General features: G+C 33.5%; 1 protein-coding gene across 6 annotated transcripts; it reads right to left on the minus strand.

Annotated features, from left to right (window-relative positions):
• Window positions 1–707: 707 nt before the first annotated feature.
• Hdc (histidine decarboxylase) lies at window positions 708–19,285 on the minus strand. 6 transcript variants are annotated; one of them, XM_073957274.1, is made up of 11 exons: window positions 19,160–19,285; window positions 13,134–13,244; window positions 7,703–7,873; window positions 7,079–7,486; window positions 6,896–7,005; window positions 5,672–5,901; window positions 5,335–5,603; window positions 3,086–3,334; window positions 2,881–3,023; window positions 2,591–2,820; window positions 708–2,390 (listed from the first exon to the last, which is right to left on the minus strand). In XM_073957274.1, the coding sequence occupies exons 2-11, from the start codon at window positions 13,159–13,161 to the stop codon at window positions 2,384–2,386; spliced, it is 1,845 nt and encodes a 614-aa protein (XP_073813375.1). In that variant the 5' UTR covers window positions 13,162–13,244; window positions 19,160–19,285; the 3' UTR covers window positions 708–2,383. The 6 variants fall into 6 exon arrangements, with proteins under 6 accessions (XP_073813375.1, XP_073813372.1, XP_073813371.1 ...); XM_073957271.1 differs by having other exon boundaries at window positions 2,604–2,820; window positions 19,160–19,266; XM_073957270.1 differs by lacking the exon at window positions 19,160–19,285 and having other exon boundaries at window positions 2,604–2,820; window positions 13,134–13,439.
• Window positions 19,286–21,615: the final 2,330 nt, after the last annotated feature.

A 21,615-nucleotide genomic window follows, 5' to 3' on the forward strand; every position in this document is an offset into this window, starting at 1 on the left:
ATCAAAAATATTCTAAATCGATTGCAGAATTCAACTGAAACCAGAAATATGCGGAAGGATTATTTATATTATAAAATATTTTCTCTTTATAATTGCTGTACGACTTTCGCTTGGTGCTAAAATTCTTAGTATTTTAGATACTTTAATTTTATAACAATGTAAACGGGTTGATTATTTTATTATATCGTGTTTCTAAATTGTCTACTAAATGCACTATAAAGCTGCGTAAATACTTTCTTCATATCCCTTTTTGTGTCGGAGATATAAGTAAATTAAAAAAGTTTCATTAGGTGTACGACTTTCGCTTGGAGCGACTGTAGTTTATTACGCAGTTCCAATCGTCCAAAACTGCGTATTCGTTAGTTTGCATGACGTTACTTATGTACACCTTTTGGAACTAGGAACTAGATTGTCTAGCTCTACTAATAAGCTTTATTTCTCAATACAAATTTGGTAATAACTTAATGGAGTAATGCGGACAGACGCTCATTGAGCATTGCTGTGGTAGGGAAAGGTGAGTATTTTGTACTCCCTACCAAATAAATAAGTATATTTATAACTTAATTGTTTACTTTTTGCACTGTGTGCGAAATGTTCTTGCTTGTTCTTGCTGTGCGACCTTATCTCAGAAGAACAGAGCTTCTCTGATTTACTGTCAACCATATTACATTTTTACCACTGATTTATTTTAATAAAAAATTCCAATGTTCCAATTCCAATTATAAGTTTTTTATTGAATTAGTTTAAACGAATGCATGTATGTATGTATCTTTACTAAATATTTATGTTTAAGTCATATACTTAGCTAATAGACATTTATTATAAAGACATGTAGACTTTAAACTAAATTAATATGTAATTTGTGATATACACACATATATAAGGAAGAATGGGAACGAACATTTAAATACTTTTTCTATTATATTTTTCTTATATATTTTAGAGTACACTTTTTACAAGACTTCGTGGCTTCTGTTGTGTTGTGTGTATGTTATTTGTGAATATTATCCAGGTAACTACTATACGAGTATTTGTATGTATGTAAGTGGCAAACATTTAAAACATATTTTTAGTATTATACGATTGAGTAATATTGCCGATATGATTTTTTTCTTTGTTTTTTTTGCAAATGATCATATATAACAGCACTGACTAGAACATTTAATAATTGTCTATGTATTTTGTTAATAAGTATTTATTAATATACATACATATGTATGTGATTGTAATTTGTATTAGAATTGTATTTAGCGTTACATAGCATATTCAACTTGTGTTACGCGTTGCAGCTAAAGTTATTTTTTATTACACTTCACAAACATTTGAAGAGCTTTTGGATTATAAAGCGGCAATGCTCATATCATTTAAATTGTTAAATATTTTATATATATGTACGTGTATATAGGATTTTCAATATATGTATGTATGCTTATTCTTATATTAAATTTATTGGTTTTAGGAAAAAGTTAGAAAACAAAAAAATTCATTCTATCCTTTATGCAAATATTAAACGGTAGGGTCATTGAATTTGAGTTTCCAGAAAAAAAAACATGTAGCATTTATTTGTATTCTTATTATTTGCTCTTTCAGGAAATATTCAATACTAGTAGATACAAGATCTAAACATATGTCGTAGGTATGTTCTTGTTTTTGTTACACTTATAACGAGATTTATTGCTAGCACAGCAGCCTTAAGAGTGAGGAAGCGATACATAAAGGTTGTGTGGAGAAAATGTTAGTATGCAACAATCAAACCGATTCCAGAGAAGAGTATCCAGGTGCAGATGTGGTAGATGTGTCCTCAGACGAACCCTCAGAATCACTTGATGGCTGATTGGGCGATTCCAAGGACTCGGCTGAGAGAAAACTGTCTTTGAAAAGTTCTATTGTGGGAGTAGCATCATTGGAATTTCCTGCATCTGAGCTGGGGCTTTCTGATACAGATTTGTCGGGGTATTTTTCATCGGTGGGTGTCGGTGGACAACATACAGAATCAGTAAAGGAACAATTTTGCTCCATACTCCCCTCGGAAAACAAAAACCGTTTGCCTTGATATAGTTTTTGTTCGGTAGAGAGTTGGCACTCAGTGGGTAGCGTATGTGAACTGGATGTGGACGATAGTGAATCACTGTTAGCTGATGGTTTATCTTTTTCAGCTATTGTTGAAAGTTGACGAGAATTTGTCAGCAGCTGGTAATGGGTAACAGGTAACCAAACACTATTCACTGATGTGGTTAGCGATGAGGGACGTTGTGGGCGGTTATATGTTCCAGCAACGCTTAAATCACTTGGGCGATGAGTGATGGCGACTGGTAATCTGTTTTGTCGGCTTCGTATTGGTTGCAGTTGAGGCATTGTGGCCGACTCCTCCCACCAGTTCGTTTCACAATCTGTGATCAAAAATTATTATGGACATTTCATCATAGAAAACATGGCAAATTACAAACATCTAATTTCTTTAAAACACTATTCTAGAAGCCTTGTGGAAATGAAAGGATAAACCGAACAATTTAACTCACTGGAATAGTTTCCTACAATTTAGTACATGAAAAGTAACAAGCTTACTGTGTGAAATTGGCGAATACACTACCTGGGTTTCATACCTTCCTGGGACTCTTCATCCTCACGTATGGAGTCACGTTCTTTGGCATGTCTAACTGTTGGAGTGGTCTTGCCATAACTATCGATAACTTTACTGTTGGTTGTCCTTGAGTCCATAGACGTTTGCACCACAACATCCATGTGTGAGTCCAAGGAGAATTGCTTGCCAGACATCATTATTCCGCGTACACGTCGACGCATTGAAGGTGATTCCTGATGCTATATAAAATGGATACAGAATTAGCAAATCAAATTTATAGATTTTAATCGCGGACCTACCGCAATTCTAACCCCAGCATAGGTTTTAGCAAGAAATTCATCATCAAATATTGCAGCGAAGGAACCATTGACAATTTTTGGCGATAGTGGAGAATTCGAAAGTAAAAGGCTGCTCCCAAAACCATCCGATTTGTCTTTAATATCTGGAAAACCAAATTCAAATTCAGAGGGGAATGGGAAAGGACTTTAGAGTCGTTAAACTTGCCTTTAAGATACACTCGATTGGCAATTGTGATATTCATTTCGCTTAAAATTTCCGTGGCAGCATTCTTGATTTCGGTCCAGTCCCGTAGGATGTCATCAACTGTGGTTCGCGTTGAGGTAACTGTGAAACGTATGACATATTTCCCTTTTAGCGACGACGGTATGCAATGAATATTGCCCCGATGATTGAGACGTTTTAATAAACGTTCGGTTATTTCATTGTCACCTTTTATACGAAAGACCACCAGACCTGAACGAGGGAAAATTCATTTTGAATTGAAAAATAGAATAATAACATTTAAGGCAGTCTGGTCGAACATTTATTTCACACCATCCACCATCAGGAAATCATATACATACATATGTCTTATGCCAGACAATGAAAATTTTCATTGAAAACGTTTTGCCATTTTCTTCCAAATTTTCATTGACGTCCACACCCATGTATGAAATCGTATGAAAATTTTGATATTTTCATTGCTTTGCATTGGTTTGAGAGTTACGAATTTAAACACAAAGAATAATTTCAGATTACAGAACCTTGGTCTTATGCCAGACTATGAAAATTTTCATTTAGGTGAAAATGAGTTTATAGGCAAGAGGTGTGAAGGGGATGAAACTCTGTACACAAGGTTCTGTAATCTGAAATTATTCTTTGTGTTTAAATTCGTAACTCTCAAACCAATGCAAAAGCAATGAAAATATCAAAATTTTCATATGATTTCATATATGTGTGTGGGCGTCAATGAAAATTTGGAAGAAAATGGCCACACGTTTTCAATGAAAATTTTCATAGTCTGGCATAAGACATGTGTACAGAGTTTCACCCCCTTCACACCTCTTGTCTATAAACTCATTTTCACGTACATGAAAATTTTCATAGTCTGGCATAAGACTATCAAATCATAAAAATATCAAGTCATAAAAATATGTGATATCAGGAGGTAGCGTCATATGGGGCTACCCGGGGGATCGAGAACGTTAAGTTAGAGTGGCATACTAAGTGTCGAACTATACCGATCATTTTGTCTTGCAAGTTTCAAGTGAGGTACATATATCTTTAAAAATACTTCGTTTTTTTTTTTTTGAATGGATCTAAAACGAAATGACATGTTAAAAAACAATCGGAAGGGGCATGTCGATAAATACGTTTAGGGTCATTATTATATCGCTCATTTACTCAAAGCGTGACACATCTCAAAAAATACGGTTTCGAGAAAAACGCGTTTTAAATTGGCGATTGAAATTTGACTTCCCAAATTAAAAAGATTATTACATAAAAACTAAAATAACTACTTGTACCATATTTTGTAAACAGATATCACTGCTAATTTTTTGTGCAAGATCAAGCATGATTTGAAGTGTTTTAGTTCTTCATAAACTCAAAAAACGTTTTTGATGAATTATGCCAAACTCGTAGTAAATGAGCTGTAACTCGCTGAGTTTTAGAGATATCGACATGAAAATTTAACACAAGATAAAATAGAAGTCGTAGAGAAAATAGAAATTGCTAACTCAAAAAACGCATTTTTTGAGTTATGCCACTCTTTGAGTAAATGAGCGATATGATTTCCTCATGGCACAATTACCCAGGTAGTGGCATCGTAAAATTTTGAATATGTTATGTCAAAACTCTCTTTATGTTGTTGGTATTACAACAAAAATATTTTTTTATAAAGGGATTTGACTTTTCATATTCGAAGAGCTGGTGTGATACCACTACCTGACTAATTGTGCCATGGTTTTCTTTTACTATTGGATGGATGGATGGAAAAAACAATTTGGAGGCTTTATATTTAAATTTAATGCCTCCTTGAAATTTAATGATCAGTTTTAACTTTAAGTTAACCGGAACGCTATAAATCTGTTCGGAAAATACATACAATAACAAAAGAAGACTTACATATAATAATGAGCGTATATGTAGTATTTTGGAGATAAAATAAAACTATACTGAGAACCCAAATATGAAATTAAATATTTTCAAATTTTTTGAAAATTGTGATTAAACAGGTACATAGATCATGGATTTTTTTGATTTCATTATGTATACGTCAAATCAAATCTACTGAATTTCAGATTAGTTTTTATTTCAAATGCCTGATTTCGACAGATATGGTTAAATTATTCTATGAACAAGTTTTTTTTTATTGAATGTATTCTAATCTCCAAAACTTCTACATTAAACCCTTAGTTTTCTTGAAGTCTGTAGAAATACAAATCTAAATAATGTCCTTATTTAATTATTACCCAAATGCCTTTTGGCTGGAATTTCAAAACGATGATCTGCAGCAACCAAGGCCTCAAATTTCTGTGCCAATCGGACGCCCTCCCGTATATGCCTCTGTAGTCCTTTTATGCCATATGACCTTAGAACAAACCAAATTTTTAACGAACGAAAACGGCGACTAAGTGGTATCTGCCAATGCATAAAATCCACAGCTACTCCGGAGTTTTCATGCTGCAGATATAGCGGCTCCACATTGAATGTTCGATGAACAGCTGCACTATCCTTTACCCTAAAAAAATGGTGAAAACACAGGCGATATAGAAAGCTACAGAAATTAATATTTTTAATTTATCTTACCACAAGGCAGTGGCATCGAAATGTATCATCATCCATTTAGATGGATTGAATGCAATGGAATCAGCCCATTCTATACCCTTTAGCCACGTGCGAAACTCTGGACAAATAAAAGCACTGCCAGCATACGCAGCATCCACGTGCAGCCATAAATTGTATTCTCGACAGACAACTCCAATGTCCTCCAAATTATCAAATGAACATGCTCCAGTTGTTCCCAGCGTAGCGCAAACCTATAGAGGATATCATGAAATACACAGACAAAAGCTCTTTCGAATAAATAACTGTAACATGTGTTATGATAGAATGAGAATTTTTCCACATCCCTCATTGTTTTATTCCCCCCTTCTGCCCCCACCCTCTAATCGGCTTTACTTGTTGCTTCTTTGTCAGTCACTTTGATTCCCAAAAGGACACTTGAATTTGATGAGAACAAATGTCTTCAAATTGTCTAAGTTATGATACAGCTGCTGACAAGAAATAAACAACAATATTGTGATAAATCCAGCTCGAATGTCATTATGTTGGGCGTTTTAATCCTCTTCTCAGGTGTAGTAACAAATTGATTTCTAATGATGTTCGCATTTAGTCTTAGGATATATGCCTTTTTAATTAGCAAACAAAAGGAGTGGTACCAGAAGGCTGGTCCAAATTTAGATGTTGTATTATATTATATTTACAAATATCTCTGCATCTATCAGTCGTATTTCGACAAAAACATCGGATGATAAATATTGACAGATATCCAAAGAAACACTAAATTTTCCATTTTTCTTTGTATCTTCTTTCATTCTCATTTACTCCACAAATTAGCTTTTAATTCCTACTCCACATTGTGTCAGCATATGATGGCGATTCCTTTGCAATCTCAATAGGTTATAGCTAATTTACTTGAATCAACAAACATGCAACAGTTATTCCATGCATTTATGTATTATTAATATACGCAATTCGATTTTGTGGTGAAACATTGGCACTCTATTCATTTTTAACGATTTTTATAAAATGCTGCAAAGTCTCATCAAACTTTTTTCATTTGTGTTTTACCGAACTTGTTCTACCGTTATTATTCGACCATGCCAATAAGCACTAACATAAATTACAAACATAAATTACATTTAAATTAAATATTGTGCCTAATTTTTGTTTTGTGCTGTCACCCCTTAATTGCCATAAATGGTCTTTGGCACAAGGTACGACTAGAATATAATATTATCAAATACATACCCAAAATGGAACCAACCCTTGGCGTATGTCATCTTCAATTGCATCACGCAAAGGTTGACCTTGCATTGAAAGATTTTGATCGGCCTCAATGTAACGCATTCGAACCAGTCCTATAAAAGTATCAATTTTTTGACTTATGAATATGCAAACATATGTACACTTTAAAAGAGTAAACAACTGCACCTATCAATGCTGCCTTTTCCACACTGGAATGAGCTTGGTCCGAACAATAAGCCACCAGACGTGCATTAATCTCAGCATCTTGATATCCAGGACATTTTTCATGGAAACGTTGTATTGCCCTTGTTCTACCGGCCAACAAACACACCAATGTAGCCTCACTTGCTGTCGTCTGCACCACGCCGCCGCCTCGGCTAGAACTATTCAAATTGAGAAATTCATCCGGCAGTCCTATCATTTTACCCAGCCAATTCATAACGATAATTTCCAATTCAGTGCATGCTGGTGAACTCGCCCATGTAAACCCCAAGCAGTTAATAGCATCGGCTAACATATCACCCAATAAGGATGGAAACGAGTTGAGTGCAGGAAAGTATGCATGCATATGTGGACTCTGCCAATGGGTAATACCTGAAACAAAAAAACACAAAAGAATAGTCATAACATGCTCAATTTCAATCGAATCCAAGAAAATCTAAGAAAAGAAATCCTAGAAACAAGAAATCATATTGCATCATAATTGTGATTTTATGGGTATCAAAATCGTCAATTTTGTCAAGATTTTGGGTAACAAATGAAAAGCAAAAGCAATTGGAATGAATCACAGATAAGGAATTTAAAAATTACCTGGCATTATCACCCTTTCCACGTCATCGAATATACTCTGCCATTCCTCGCCTTCAACTGGTGCAGAATCTGGTAGGAGATTTTTCATATAACCAGGTTTAACATCAGGAAAAACACGTCGATCTCTGATGTTTTCGAGATAATCAGCAATGTAGTCGACCATTTCTTTACCTATTGAAGGCAAATACATCATCAATTAGTGTTGTCTTGAAAATAAAGAAAAAAAAAAAACAACCCTCAAATCCCTAATTGACGGAAAATTGAATCATTGATACGATAAGTATTATAGGGAGGTATACCGAAGGATTTTCGCTCAATCCTATCATTTTTACCTACATATCGCTCATTTACTCAAAAACAAATTTCGAGGAAAACGCGTTTTAAGTTGGCGATTGGAATTTGACTTCCCAGCTTGGGCCATCTTCTCTAAAGAGCTAGGCAGATATTAGTGCTAAATTTCTCTGCAAGATCAAGCATGAAACATTATTGATGATTTATGCCAAAAATCAAAGAAATAAAGCTGTAATTCGTTGAGTTTTAGAGATATCAACATTAAAATTTGACACAAGATAAAACTAAAGTCGTAAAGAAATAGAAATTGCCAACTCAAAAAACTATTTTTTTGACTTATGTCACTCTTTAAGTAAATGTGCGATATCGTCGGTGTCATGCTTAAGTGTTTCTTTCATACGCCATTTGCCTGATTCGAGAAAAACTCAAGTTAATGTTTTAGTCCATACAGGCTAGATTTTGGCCAAGAATTTTGTAACGCATCGAAATATAGGTCGTAGACCCTTATATATACCAAAATGAATGTCTCGACGAGCTGAGTCGATCTGGCTATGTGTGTCCGTCCGTCCGTCTGTCTATCTAAACCTTGTAATCACGCTACAGGTCGCAATTTTGATCGGATCATCACGAAATTTTGGATGTTGATGGGGATCCCGGAGGGAAGAAGCCTATTGATTTTGGTGATGGTTGGATAATATTCAGCGGTCGGAATAGGCAAAAAACTTATTAGGAGAAAAAGTCAACGTTTTATTTCAAAGCGCATATCTCCGCATCTATAGGGGGTATATAAAAAGCAAAACCTGCTAATGATTTACAACGATGTATAGTAGGTTGTCGTAGGTGGTCAAACAACGAAGATATCACAATGGTCGCAAATAAAACCCAAATTTTCATTTTTACGATTTTAGTTATAATGACGAATATCACAGCTTTGGTTGGGGACTTTCCTGATTATGAAAGTAGAAGATTCCATCTTTACAATGATGCAAACTAGGTCGGCGTAGGTGACCAAATAACGGAGATATCGCAATAGTCGGTAATACATCCCATTTTCAATTTTTTTGGAAATCACGCTACAGGTCGCAATTTTGATCGGATCGTCACGAAATTTTTAGGGCTAATGTCTCACAGATGAAGAAGCCTATTGATTTTGGTGATGGTCGGATAATATTTAGGGGTCGGAATGAGCAAAAAATTTATTTGGAGAAAAAGTCAAAATTTTATTCCAAAGCAAATATCTCAGCGTCTATAAGGGGTATATAAAAAGCAAAAGGGGTATATAAAAAGCAAGGAAAGTAGAAAATATAACCTATACAACGATGTAACGTAGGTTGTCGTAGGTGGTCAAACAACGAAGATATCGCAATAGTCGCTAATAGAACGCAACTTTTCATTTTTGCGATTTTAATAATAATGACGAATATCACACCTGTGGTTGAGGACCATCTAAAAGCAAAGCCTGACTGAGAAAGTAGAAAATCCCATCTTTAAAATTATGCAAAGTAGGTTAGCGTAGGTGGTCAAATAATAGAGATATAGCAAAAGTCGGTAATACATCCCTTTTTTCCACTTTTCTGCAATCACACTACGGGTGGGAATTTTGATTGGATCATCACGAAATTTTCTCACAGAGATAGAAGCATATTGATGTTGGTGATGTTGATAGTAGTCAAATATTAAATTAAATATTAATTATTTTGGTTCGGTTCGCCTTAAGTCATTTGGTATAAAAGCCAGATAGGTGAAAGCTTTCGTATCTTCCTAAAAGAAATGTTTTCGAGTGAAAAGATTATGCACAGAGGTAGTGGTGTAGGGTATCACATAGTCGGGCCCGTGCCGACTATAGCCTTTTCTCACTTGTTATAAATGCAAAAGGTTGTTGATTTGTTCCATAGGATCTTTTTTCATGTTTTTAGCAATTTGTGTTACATGGAACACTTTATGTCACATTTTAACAAACAAACTTTTGATCAATTGTGTTCCACCTCCGTTCCACCTCCTATTTTATCTTGTGCTGAAAATTCGAGGGCTTCAATAAAACAGTTGCAGTAGAAAATAAATGCTTTTAAGGACCATTGTTATATGCTTCCTTTAAATTTATTTAAGGAGTGGACTCCTCCACTTTCGAAAAATATAATTTTTATTAACTTATTTTATTGTCTTATTTCATCGTTTAATTCATTCGAAAAAATCAGTAATCGTTCTTTGAACTATTTGTAGTGGCAATAGAATTCTATTTTCATTCATTTTCTGAAATTTTAATTATCTTATATGTCTTTTATTAAGCGGGTGGCGTTAAATTTAAGCAAAAATAAATTTTAGTTTCATCTAACAATGCAATAATTTAAAATCTCTTGATTTAAAAACTATTCTTCTTCTGTTTTTAAACCTAGTCCTTTAAAACAATTTGTTTTTGTCTTTTTTTGTTCCATAAGCCAAACGGTATGGATATGGAACAAAAAAGTTCAAAGTTCTTTTGTTTCATACGCCAGATATGGATATGGGATATGGGACAAAAAAGCATATTTTTGCGTCCAAAGTGGATATGGAACATATTGACATTTCTATATCTCGAACACTATAAGAAAAAGAGGAAAACCGACTAGAAATTCAGAAAGAGTAGGGTTGAAAACTTTGAAAGGTACCTGTAACTCAAAATGCCAAATATGGCATATGGAACTCTTAAGCATGACACCGACGATATGTAGATCATCCATTCCTGCCTCTGCGATTCACTTAACCAAAAATAAATGCCAACAAACTGTTGATATTAGTTCCCCATTCAGTTCAGCGGTCTTTGAATCAACATGGAATAACAAAATGTACATACTCGTATAGTTTAATATTTTTATTTAAATTATGTAATTTATTTTATTTATTTGGCACCGGTGGCAAAACCATGTAAAACTGCTCTATAAGTGGTGTCGTAGGACTCGCCGTTCGGTCCCGGCGATAAAAAGTGGGTCCCATATAAAGTTTCGGGTTTTCCCGGTTTTTATAATTCAAGGGAAACGGGCATCACAAAATCCCCATTCTCGGGAATTCGGGATTTCTCGAAAAAAAAAAATATTCTTTCGCACTTATATAAAGCAGGATAAAAATGGTATAAAAGACACGGGCATATAAAATAATCCCTATCATAGGTCCCTAACTTATTACATCGTTTATTCATTCACTCAATATGAGTTGTGATAAATGTAAATAGATATTTCCCGGGAAATATGATTCCCGTGCGGTAATATGAATCGGCGTGCACTCATTGATATGTCAGAAATCTCCCGTGTCCTTTCGACGATGTATATAGGAACATATCATCATAAATGCCCGAAGTCGTATCTCCAAAAAAATCAAAATTGGTTTTTTGAAATTTCAAGCTTCTACGTTAAAAAATAAGGATCCTATCTAAGAAATGGCATTTCGGATAATGGAATAATATTGCAAGATTTTGTTGCAATGACGGATCCCAAAACGAAGCGTTTCCGCGGCTTTCCATTCGTATATGATTGATAATATCCCAAATACTCGCCCTCATAAGATTATTATTCCATAAAACAGTTTTTTTATTTTATAACGTTTTTTGATTCTCCCGTAAACTTATGAAATTGTTTCTTACGACTTTTGGCATTTATGATGACGACATGCATGCCATTTATTTTACTAAAATTTTCAGAGTATATTACAGTACATTATGAAAGAAGTATGGTCAATATTCGCTTTGGAGTTGAAGTACCTCAAACAATTTTGATTTTCTATGCCAATATCTAGAGAACGAGAATCGGTACAATTTCGAAATGTTGTCCTAGTATGTTGGAACTAAATACACTCCTTCTTTAACAAAATTAGCATGGGAAAAGGGCTGCTAATACCTAAATCACTATTAGCTTCTGTGTCTTGAAACGTATTAGAAGTAATGCTTAGAGCAATCTAATGTGTCGCGAGGTAAAAGAGGAGGGTAGGCTAAGGAGTAGAAATAACCCCACAGGATTTAACTATAAAAATGAATATTTCTTATTGGATTGATAATCCTCAAACTAGACCAATACTCCCTAATGTATGCAAATGATAAATATGGTAAATCAGATTCACTACTGGTTTAAATCTTATAGTAATCAACATGAACTGATACATACATATCGCTCATTTACTCAAAGAGTGGCACATCTCAAAAAAATCTTGTTTCTAGAAAAACGCGTTTTAAGTTGGCGATTAAAATTCGACTTCCCCGCTTAAAAAGATTATTACAGAAAAACTAAAAAACCTACTTGGACCAGCTGGCCAGATATCAGTGCTAAATTTCAGTGCAGGATCAAGCATGATTTGAAGTGTTTTAGTGCTTCATTAACTCAAACAACTTTTGGGCTGTATTATGCGAAACTCGTAGTAAATTAACTGTAACTCGTCGAGTTTTAGAGATATCAGTATAAAAATTTGATACAAGATAAAGTAGAAGTCGTAGAAAAAATAGAAATTGCTAACTCATAAAACGAATTTTTTGAGTTATGCCAATCTTTGTGTAAATAAGCGATATGTACATGCCTACTAATTGCTAAGAAGTGAAATGCATTTTGCTATGTGTGTCTGTTGATATAAGTGGTTAGAAATTTATTCCCATTCCCGGAAATGCCTCACTTTTTAATTTTAAAAGTTTTTTTTTCTTAAATATAACCCAATATTTAACTAACTGTCAGCTTGGAAACAAACACACTATACATAATAGAAAATAAAATGTTCATGGGATACCCCTCCTATCCAATTATTTGTTGTTTGGCGGATTTCATTTAATAGGCTTTATTATATTTAATGTCAGTTGGGAAAAAAAAAAGAAGATGTCCCCCAAGGACAGTTCGTGTGGCTCTGGCATATTGGTGCCCACACCCACTATTTCAGCTTTCTAACAACATTCACATCACATGACATTTGATTGGGACAGTGTCGCAGGATACATGGGTGATGTTGAAATCGGACATTATTTGTCTTTGTTTATTGCATTAGATACATTGTGTAATAAAATTCGCTTTATGATAATAAAATGAGATTTCTTTGGTTAAAAAACACACACACACAAACAAATGAAGACATATTCAATTGACCGTAATCCACATTTGCAACATTTTCTAATTGAAAGATTTACTTTACTTACCCCTTTGGCGATACTCTGTAAAATCCATGATTCGAATGATTTCTGCTTGGTCGTTAAGAGCCAGCGGGTGTTCTTGCTGTCGTCGAGTGTAACCGATGTGATTTGGAAGGGCTAGAAATATAAAGTTTTTTCACAGATTTTTTTTTAATTATTCCTTTAATGGATCAAATCTTTTTATTTCGGTCTCCAATACGGTCACCAACAAGGAATCAAGGACAGATTAACTTTGCTATTTTTATTATGTTCTTTTCCTTAAGTATATTAAAATCAAACAACACATTTCATTTCAAATAGTTATCGTTTACTGAGTGAAAAAAGCTTGAATGAAAAAAGAACTTTTGCTTTTGTAAGGCTTCCACCATATTACCATATTTGGGTATTAGCGGGGAAATGCTCATTACGCTTGACATCACAACCGTCATTTACAGAGGGTATAATATAAGTATTCATAGAAACTATGTTCGGGTCTAAAAATATCGTATAACATTCAATATTTTAGAGAAATCGTCCTTCATATCAACACCTCTCTGATAGATTGGAATTAAATACAATGCAAACTTAAGAAGAAAAATCAAGTGAAATAATCGAAAATCAAGAAATTTTACCACGTTGCCACGGGTCGTTTTTTTCTGTTTTTTCGATATGTAGATTCTTGCAGGTTCTTGAACAGATATAAAGTTGTCAGCTAACATTGTGTAAAATATCATTGAGCTAAGACCATTTATTATATCGGAATTTAGTTATTTGTTAGTTAGGGTTCTTCACCACAACCAAAAATACATGCCTTTTCAGAAAAAATGTGGAGACGTCAACATAATAGCATGCCTGTTCCAAAACCTGCAAGAATCTACATATTTTTTTTACTACAATAACAATTTTTCCTTTATGATATCGAAAGAAATAGTAATAAAAATTAGTAGATTATTGCAGTTCTGGAACATACCATATATTAATTTTGTCCTTGTACATTCTAAATGTTAGTTAACAAATTTCCTCAATAATTGGAATTTTTGTGTCATAACAAACAACACGTCTTTGTTTTTATTGAAATATGACCATATTTTGTTAGGGAGTATCGAAGAGAAAAAATCATGGCTGTAATATAACTTTGAGATCAAATCCTATGGAAATTGAATTTATTTTAAGTATTAAGTTAAGAATTGACTTATTTGTCTAAAACATAATTGATTTTAGCAAATATTTCAAATAGAGCAACCCCTCGACTTTTGTTGCATGTTTTTGTAATAAAATAAAAACCGAAAAAGAGTTAGCGGGATTGACATTTAACATGAATTGTATAAAAAATACGAATTAACGGAGGTTTCAATATTTTTAATATGCAATACAATAATTTCTGGGGAAAGAACAATGCGAATCGATCTTCAAAATGCCATCAATAAAATTGTGGACCAAAACAACAAGGAAAGAAGTGAAGAATGTTAGGTTTTATGATGAAATTCTTTGAGAATACACTTCTTTGAATATACATACTTGACTTGGTCAGCTTTTGAATTCCAGAAAAAATAGGAATTGTTTAGGGGACCAAAATGAGTGTATTTTTACGGATTATATCAATTTTTTCAAGGGATTGGCACTTTGTTGCGAATTATCGAGGTGCGAATTAAGGATATTTCACTGTAATTAAATTGGAAAATCGTTTTAATACCTAAATACCATGGTAGAACAAATACGGTAAAGTAAACAAGCAATTAACAGTAATGCGCTATTGTGAACAAATTTTGACGTTTGGTGTGGTAAATGGCCCGATTATTGTTATCGATGTAATTAATACCTTCTTATTACACCCTGGTAGTACTTTAGCAAAATGTCAACAAAACATTTCCGCCATTTTTATTTCCAAATTAATGGTGATGACAAATAACCGATAAAATCGATAGCTATTGATTCTTTGAAATTAAATATCGTAAATATCTAATGTTGGGAATATTGATAGTTTGCCGGATCTACTCTATAAGCGGTGTTTTAGTGTGCGGCACGTTGTTCGTACTTGGAGGAGGTTGATATGAAAAAGTCTTCATGGGAAATATTTTTTTTTTCATAGAAAAAAATATATAAAATGTCGTATGGAATTTGACACTAACATTACAGCCCAGTTCAGTTAGCTGGGTATTGCTGGCATATATTGTTCTACCATGCTTAAATTCGATGAAAAAAAAATAAATAATAATGTGTGTAATTTTCTAAGTCATGGAAATGTAAATACCCAAATACTGACACCGCTTCTAAGTAAACGTGGACAAAATAGAAGGAGTTGACCAAGGACGATGAATTTTTGTACAAGTACTTTTGGAATGAAAAATACCAAATTTGGTCAATATCGGTTCAGATTTGGATATTAGTCGGTTAATTTTAAGAGAATAGCCTTCAAATTAAATATCTTTTCGCAGGCCCCTAATCAACTTTACCGATTTTGACAAAAATCGCTTCAGATTTGGATATAGCCCCCATATATATCTTTCCCCGATTTTGCAATAAATCGGACAATTTTAATTAAACATCCTTCAAATTTAATATGTGTTGTTTTCTTAGGTCGTTAATCAGTTTTATCGGTTCAGATCTTGATATAGCCCTCATATATATCATTCTCCGATTTTACTATATCTCAGTCAATTTTCATTTAATAGCCTTCAAATTTAATATGCGATATTTTCTAGGTCCCTGTTCATTTTTTCAGATTTGGATATTGTCCCTGTATATAAAGGTACTTTTGTTTTTAATATTCCCTCTTTTACAATCTGCCTGGAGTTGCCACATAGTTGGTTTTAATTTGAAATAAATTTAATTGAAACTATAGTCACGTTTATACTAACGGTTTTCTATCACGAGTTTTTTGACGTGAAATGTCCGAGAACACATGCCAACTAAATGAAGATAAAGCCATTGTCATGACAATGTAGACTTTTTAAGGCCAATAACCACTCTTTAATTCCCAATTCAATTCAAATGTTGTAATATACTCTATGTCTAAAATTAAAACGTTTGTAGGTTGAATTTATCATACATATTACAACAATATCCCATTCCTATCAAAATAGTGGCATTAACTATCGGCAAAATTATTTCAGATTCAAGCTTTTTTAAGTGTTTTCGACAACGTATTAACAAAAATAATAGGAGACAGTCAAATAAAGTGAATTGGTAAACTGAGGCAAAATCTGGAAACTTGAATCGGATTTCTTCGGATGTTATTTTTTTATAACTTTATTCGAAAGTGATGTCTGTTTTATGTACCAAATGACCGAAGCTGTAATTTGTTGCAATTTTTAGATACACTCCATGAAAGAAGATAAATACGTGATATGATATTGCTTCAATCAACATAACGGTACTTTATGTATAAACATTTTATGTAAACTTTTTTGTTCATAAAAAGGACATCTATTGGCCACTCTTTAGTTCCCAATTAAAAAGTTTTAATATTTAAAAAAATGTTTAAAATAAATTTCAATATAAGCTACATACGAACAATTTTCTATGTTTGAGGAACTATAACTTTATAGTAACACTATATATCGACAAAATTCTTTCACGATTGACCTATTTGAAGTGTTCTCAATAAAATAAAACCATTAAATTATAAAAAAGTCGACTACACATTTTTCGATTTTTGTCCAATGAGGCAGCATTGTTCACCGTAGTATGATAGACGACGATAAAGACGACCATTGTCTAGCCCTTTCACTGTTATGGGCCACTGCAGACTCGGGGCCTTGATGTCAAAAGGAACCGTTTAGAATTTACAATTGGCTATTGTCATATGGAACAAAAAAATGTTAATAATAATAATATATGTTGTTGCGATTTTTATCTTGAGGAATTGTTCCTAGATGTCACTAAACAACTTCCTAGAACACTTTTGTAGTTGGGGTTTCCTCGAAAAAATAATTAAAAATTAGTTGTAGTAGTTAGTTGGTTGTTTTGCTTGAATTTTTAATGCTTTGGTATCTATGAATCTGAACCGGGGAAAAAATTATCAATTTCACCTTGAGATGAAGTAAATCAAAATTTTAAGCGGTTTGCAAGATATGTGCCTAACAAAATGTTCCCCTTTTGACATCAATACCCCAAATCTTTTGATGCGAATGTACTTCTCTTTGGGAAAAACGGCGAGACATGTATTTTCATTTTTATACCCTCCACCATAGGATGGGGGTATATTAAGTTTGTCACTACTTTTGTAACTATTCGAAATAATCATTGTAGACCCCACAAACTATATATATTCTTGATCAGCGTGCAATTCTACATCGATATAGCCATGTCCGTCCGTCTGTCCGTCTGTGGAAATCACTCTAGCGTCCGAACGGATTGACGTAGGTGGATGAAATTTTGGGAAAATCTATTATATGCACGTAGGACTTTTAGTATTGAAAGCGGGCTATGTAGGTCCACGCTTTCGTATAGCCCCCATACAAAATGACGCGTCGTCGTTTAAAGGAATTTTTAAGATATTTGTCCCATTTAACCACCGAATTGGTTGTAATTTAGTATTTTGTGCCTCCAGAGACCGAAAAAACATTCCTACCAAAGTTGGTTTATATAGGTCCACGTTTTGGTATAGCCCCATATAACGCCCCATATAAAGTACGCGTCATCTTAATTGTATTAGTCCCATTTGACAACAGAATCGGTTGTAACTTTGTATTTTGTGTTTCCAGAGGCTAAGAAACATTTCTACCATAAAACGTTTATATAGGTCCACATTTTGATATAGCCCCATAGGACGATATCTCCCGATTTTCGGTATTTTGAAGGTTTTGGCCTCATTATCACACCGAGATGGCTGAAATTTGGTATTTAGTGTTCGTTGGGGGTATGAAACTTTCCCCCAGAAATTTGTAGGTATAGGTCCACGCCATCATATAGCCCCCATAGAACGGTACCTTCCGATTTTCTGTATTTTTAAGGTTGTGGCCACATTAATCCACCGAAATGACTGAACTGATAAAAAGTTCGGCCCGACCGAACTTAACACTTTTCTTACTTGTTATCTTCTATATTCTGTATTTAATGTTTTGAAATTGTGGGTAACTAATGAAACTAGCCTGTATGACAATTAACAATATATTTTTTTAAAAACTTTGTTTTGTTTTATTTAATTTATTCCCACGAATATTTAGTACATTCCATCTATAATTACCCGTCTGTATCTGAACAAATATTCGATTTTGTTCTTATATAAATGACTTGAATTTGTTGGTTGTTATACTTCACTTGTTTATTGTATAGACATATAAATATACAAACTGTCGAGAAACACAAATAGGAATTTTGAAAACAAAATCTAAACTGAAACTGAACATTAGAGAAGACAAGCGCTTGCATTTTATAGTTTCTGCTCAATGTGAAACTCGAAAAAATAATTAAAGGCCAGTTTCACAAAGACTATTCGAATTCAAATTCGTTCGAAATACTACCAAACTTCTGTTTTTTTTTTTGAATATTAGCTTCATTTGTGGTTTCAAACGAACAAAAATTTTCTACAATAACAGAAGTTTGGTAGTAATTCGAATGAATTTGAATTCGATTCGGCTTAGAGAAATAGGCCATAAAAATTGAAAATTTTAAATTCTTTTTTTATTATTTTGGCCTTGAAGAATCGTCGCATGCTCTACAAAGTCGTTTATTATGACCTTTGTTGCACTTTTATAGTTACTTGTTATCTTTGAATTTTTAATGGTTTGGTATCTATGAACCCGATCCGCGGTTTGCAAGATATGAGCCCGACAAATGTTCCCTTTGACATCCATACCCCAAATCTTTTGATGCGAATGTACTTCACTTTGGGAAAAACGGCGAGACATGTGTTTTCATTTTTATCTTCTATATTAAGTATTTAATGCTTTGAAATTGTGGATAGCTGAATAAACTAGCCTGTATGACAATTAAAATATATTTTTTAAAAACTTTGTTTTGTTTTATTTAATTTATTCCCACGAATATTTAGTACATTCCATTTATAATTACCCGTTTATATCTGAACAAATATTCGATTTTGTTCTTACATTTAAATGACTTTGAATTTGTTTGTTGTTATACTTCACTTGTTGATTGTATGTACATATAAATATACAAACTGTCGAGAAACACAAAAAGGAATTTTGAAAACAAAATCTAAACTGAAACTGAACATTGGAGAAAACAAGCGCTTGCTTTTTATAGTTTCTGCTCAATGTGAAACACGGGTCCTAGCTCAAATAGTTACCATTACAGCACACAGTTATGCTGTCTTTGTCGTCATTGGCCAACATTAATATCGAGTACAAAAACAACAAATTTCCAAAGCCAATCAGGGGTGGATAACACAACACTGATGACAACAACACAAATCCCTTTTTTGCAATTTAGAATGTTTGTGTGTAAGGAGTAGAACAATCCTTCCTAAGTGACCAATGAGAAGCAAGTCAAAGACATTACGTACATACGCTTGTGTCTAATATCCATCCATAAGGCGACTGAGTTGAGGAATTAGGAAAACGATTGATGCGGTGGTGTGAGATGTTCTAAGGGGATTCAATCTCATTTTGTGTGACAGACACTAATATACGCAATTATTCGTTAGGCCTAAGTATGTATATCTGGATTTGAAAAGAAATACCAAAGTTAATGCTATGCGTCAATTAAATGCGTAGATATCCATTACATAATCTATTTTAATCTTTAATCCTTTGAAAGCCGAAGTTTTTCCCGTAGAGATAAACATATATTTATTATGAATAGTATTGGCAAAAATAAGTCCTCTGCAAAAAATCTTATCAATTCCTCGCGGTTAGGGCAGTTGTGATTATAAAATATAACAAAGTTTGTTTCTTAAGTCTTTGTATTATCGTTATATTTTTTATTATTCATGATGTGGAAAAGCATAAACTAATGGGATTGTTTGATTCTAGAGGAAATTGGAATAGAAAATTGGTCTATATCTATATATATAAAAAAGGATGATGTTAGTTACTACGCTTATAACTCAAGAAGGGCTGAACAGATTCTAACAATTCGCACCGATTCGGAATGGTGTTATGGCAGAAAAGGATAAAACCTAAAAAAATTGCGAAAATTTGCGAAAATTTTGCAAAAATATTTTTTCAAGAATGTCAAATTTTCCACAAATTTCTATAGAGCTTCGCGTTTGGAGTATACCTTGACACTTATTTGGACAATTTTTGGCGAAAATTGTATATGCACCAACTGTGCGAGCCTATTGTGCGCCTCTGTTTTCTCAATTTTTGAAAGTTGTATAGAATTTTTTATTCACAATCAAATCGAATTTCATTTATTTTCAAGTGTCTTTTTAGGAAATTAACAGCGACAAATAGTTAAGATTTTGTAAATATTAGTGGTGGTTAAGATTTTGTAAACGTCGAAAGTGGTTTCCACAGTTATGGGAAAAAAAGTACAAATCCACAAACATGGTGGGTTATTTGAAAAATCAAGAGCACCGAGGTAATCTCATTGGAAGTGAGGTTGTGGCATATATGTATACTTTTAAACTGTAAGTAAAAACATCTCCGAAAGATCAACTTACGATTTATGCGGTATAAAATTGAAGCTGTACCAGATATATGTATAATGATGTCCCCACTGAAAAGAAGTATGAATTCAATCAGTTTAGTTCCCGCAGAGCTGGAAGGCAATTACAAATGGCCAAATACATACATATGTACACTGGTACTGTTGGTACACTGTATATATGTACATCGAAAAAGGATGATATTCAAAATTGGAAAGAAAAAAACATGAAATCGGAGATACTGGAGATTTTTTGGTCGAATAACAAAAATTCGTTATCGGGCGACATAAGTTGGTAAATACTTATTAAACTTTAATTAGTTTGTGATATTAATTTGACTACGTTATTTACGTCGAAATTAAATATAGGTTGACCAAGTAATCGACAACAGTCACGCGTTAGTGTGACAAGACTTCAAGCATCCGAAACACACAAAGAACAGCAACTAATAGAATAGCTCTGCTAAAAAGGATCAATGTACCAAGTACTGGATTGTACAGTCTCAGTCAAAATTCAATTACCGCATTTGTCCGTGTTATCAGAGCCATTGCATCTAATTCCGAACTTGGAATGCAAGTAGAATTCGGGAGATCACGTTAAACAAAGAAGTCAGGAAAAAATCAGACGATGGTGGTTACCTGATAACGATAGGTTAATTGATTAAAACGCAAATTTAAATAAGCACTATATCCAGCATTAAATTCAAATTCCTTCTATGCCATTCCTTCCTTCGTATTCAATTGCTTGAGTGAAATATCGTGTTCAGGGGTGAAAACAATAATTGCAGAAAACCATCGATTATGAAACGAATAGGGGCGTTATGATATTATTTTGCTTCAACTGTGCTACCAAATATTTTTATTTACATCGCAAAACGTGTTATTTGTTTAAAAATATATCTTAGTCCCGATTTACAGTTGCCTATTTTTTCGGCTATTGTCAGTTTATAGGAGA

The sequence above is a fragment of the Musca autumnalis genome, unplaced genomic scaffold (genome assembly GCF_047663935.1).
Source record: "Musca autumnalis isolate F117 unplaced genomic scaffold, ASM4766393v1 scaffold_5, whole genome shotgun sequence".
In the NCBI taxonomy this organism is placed as follows: domain Eukaryota; kingdom Metazoa; phylum Arthropoda; class Insecta; order Diptera; family Muscidae; genus Musca; species Musca autumnalis.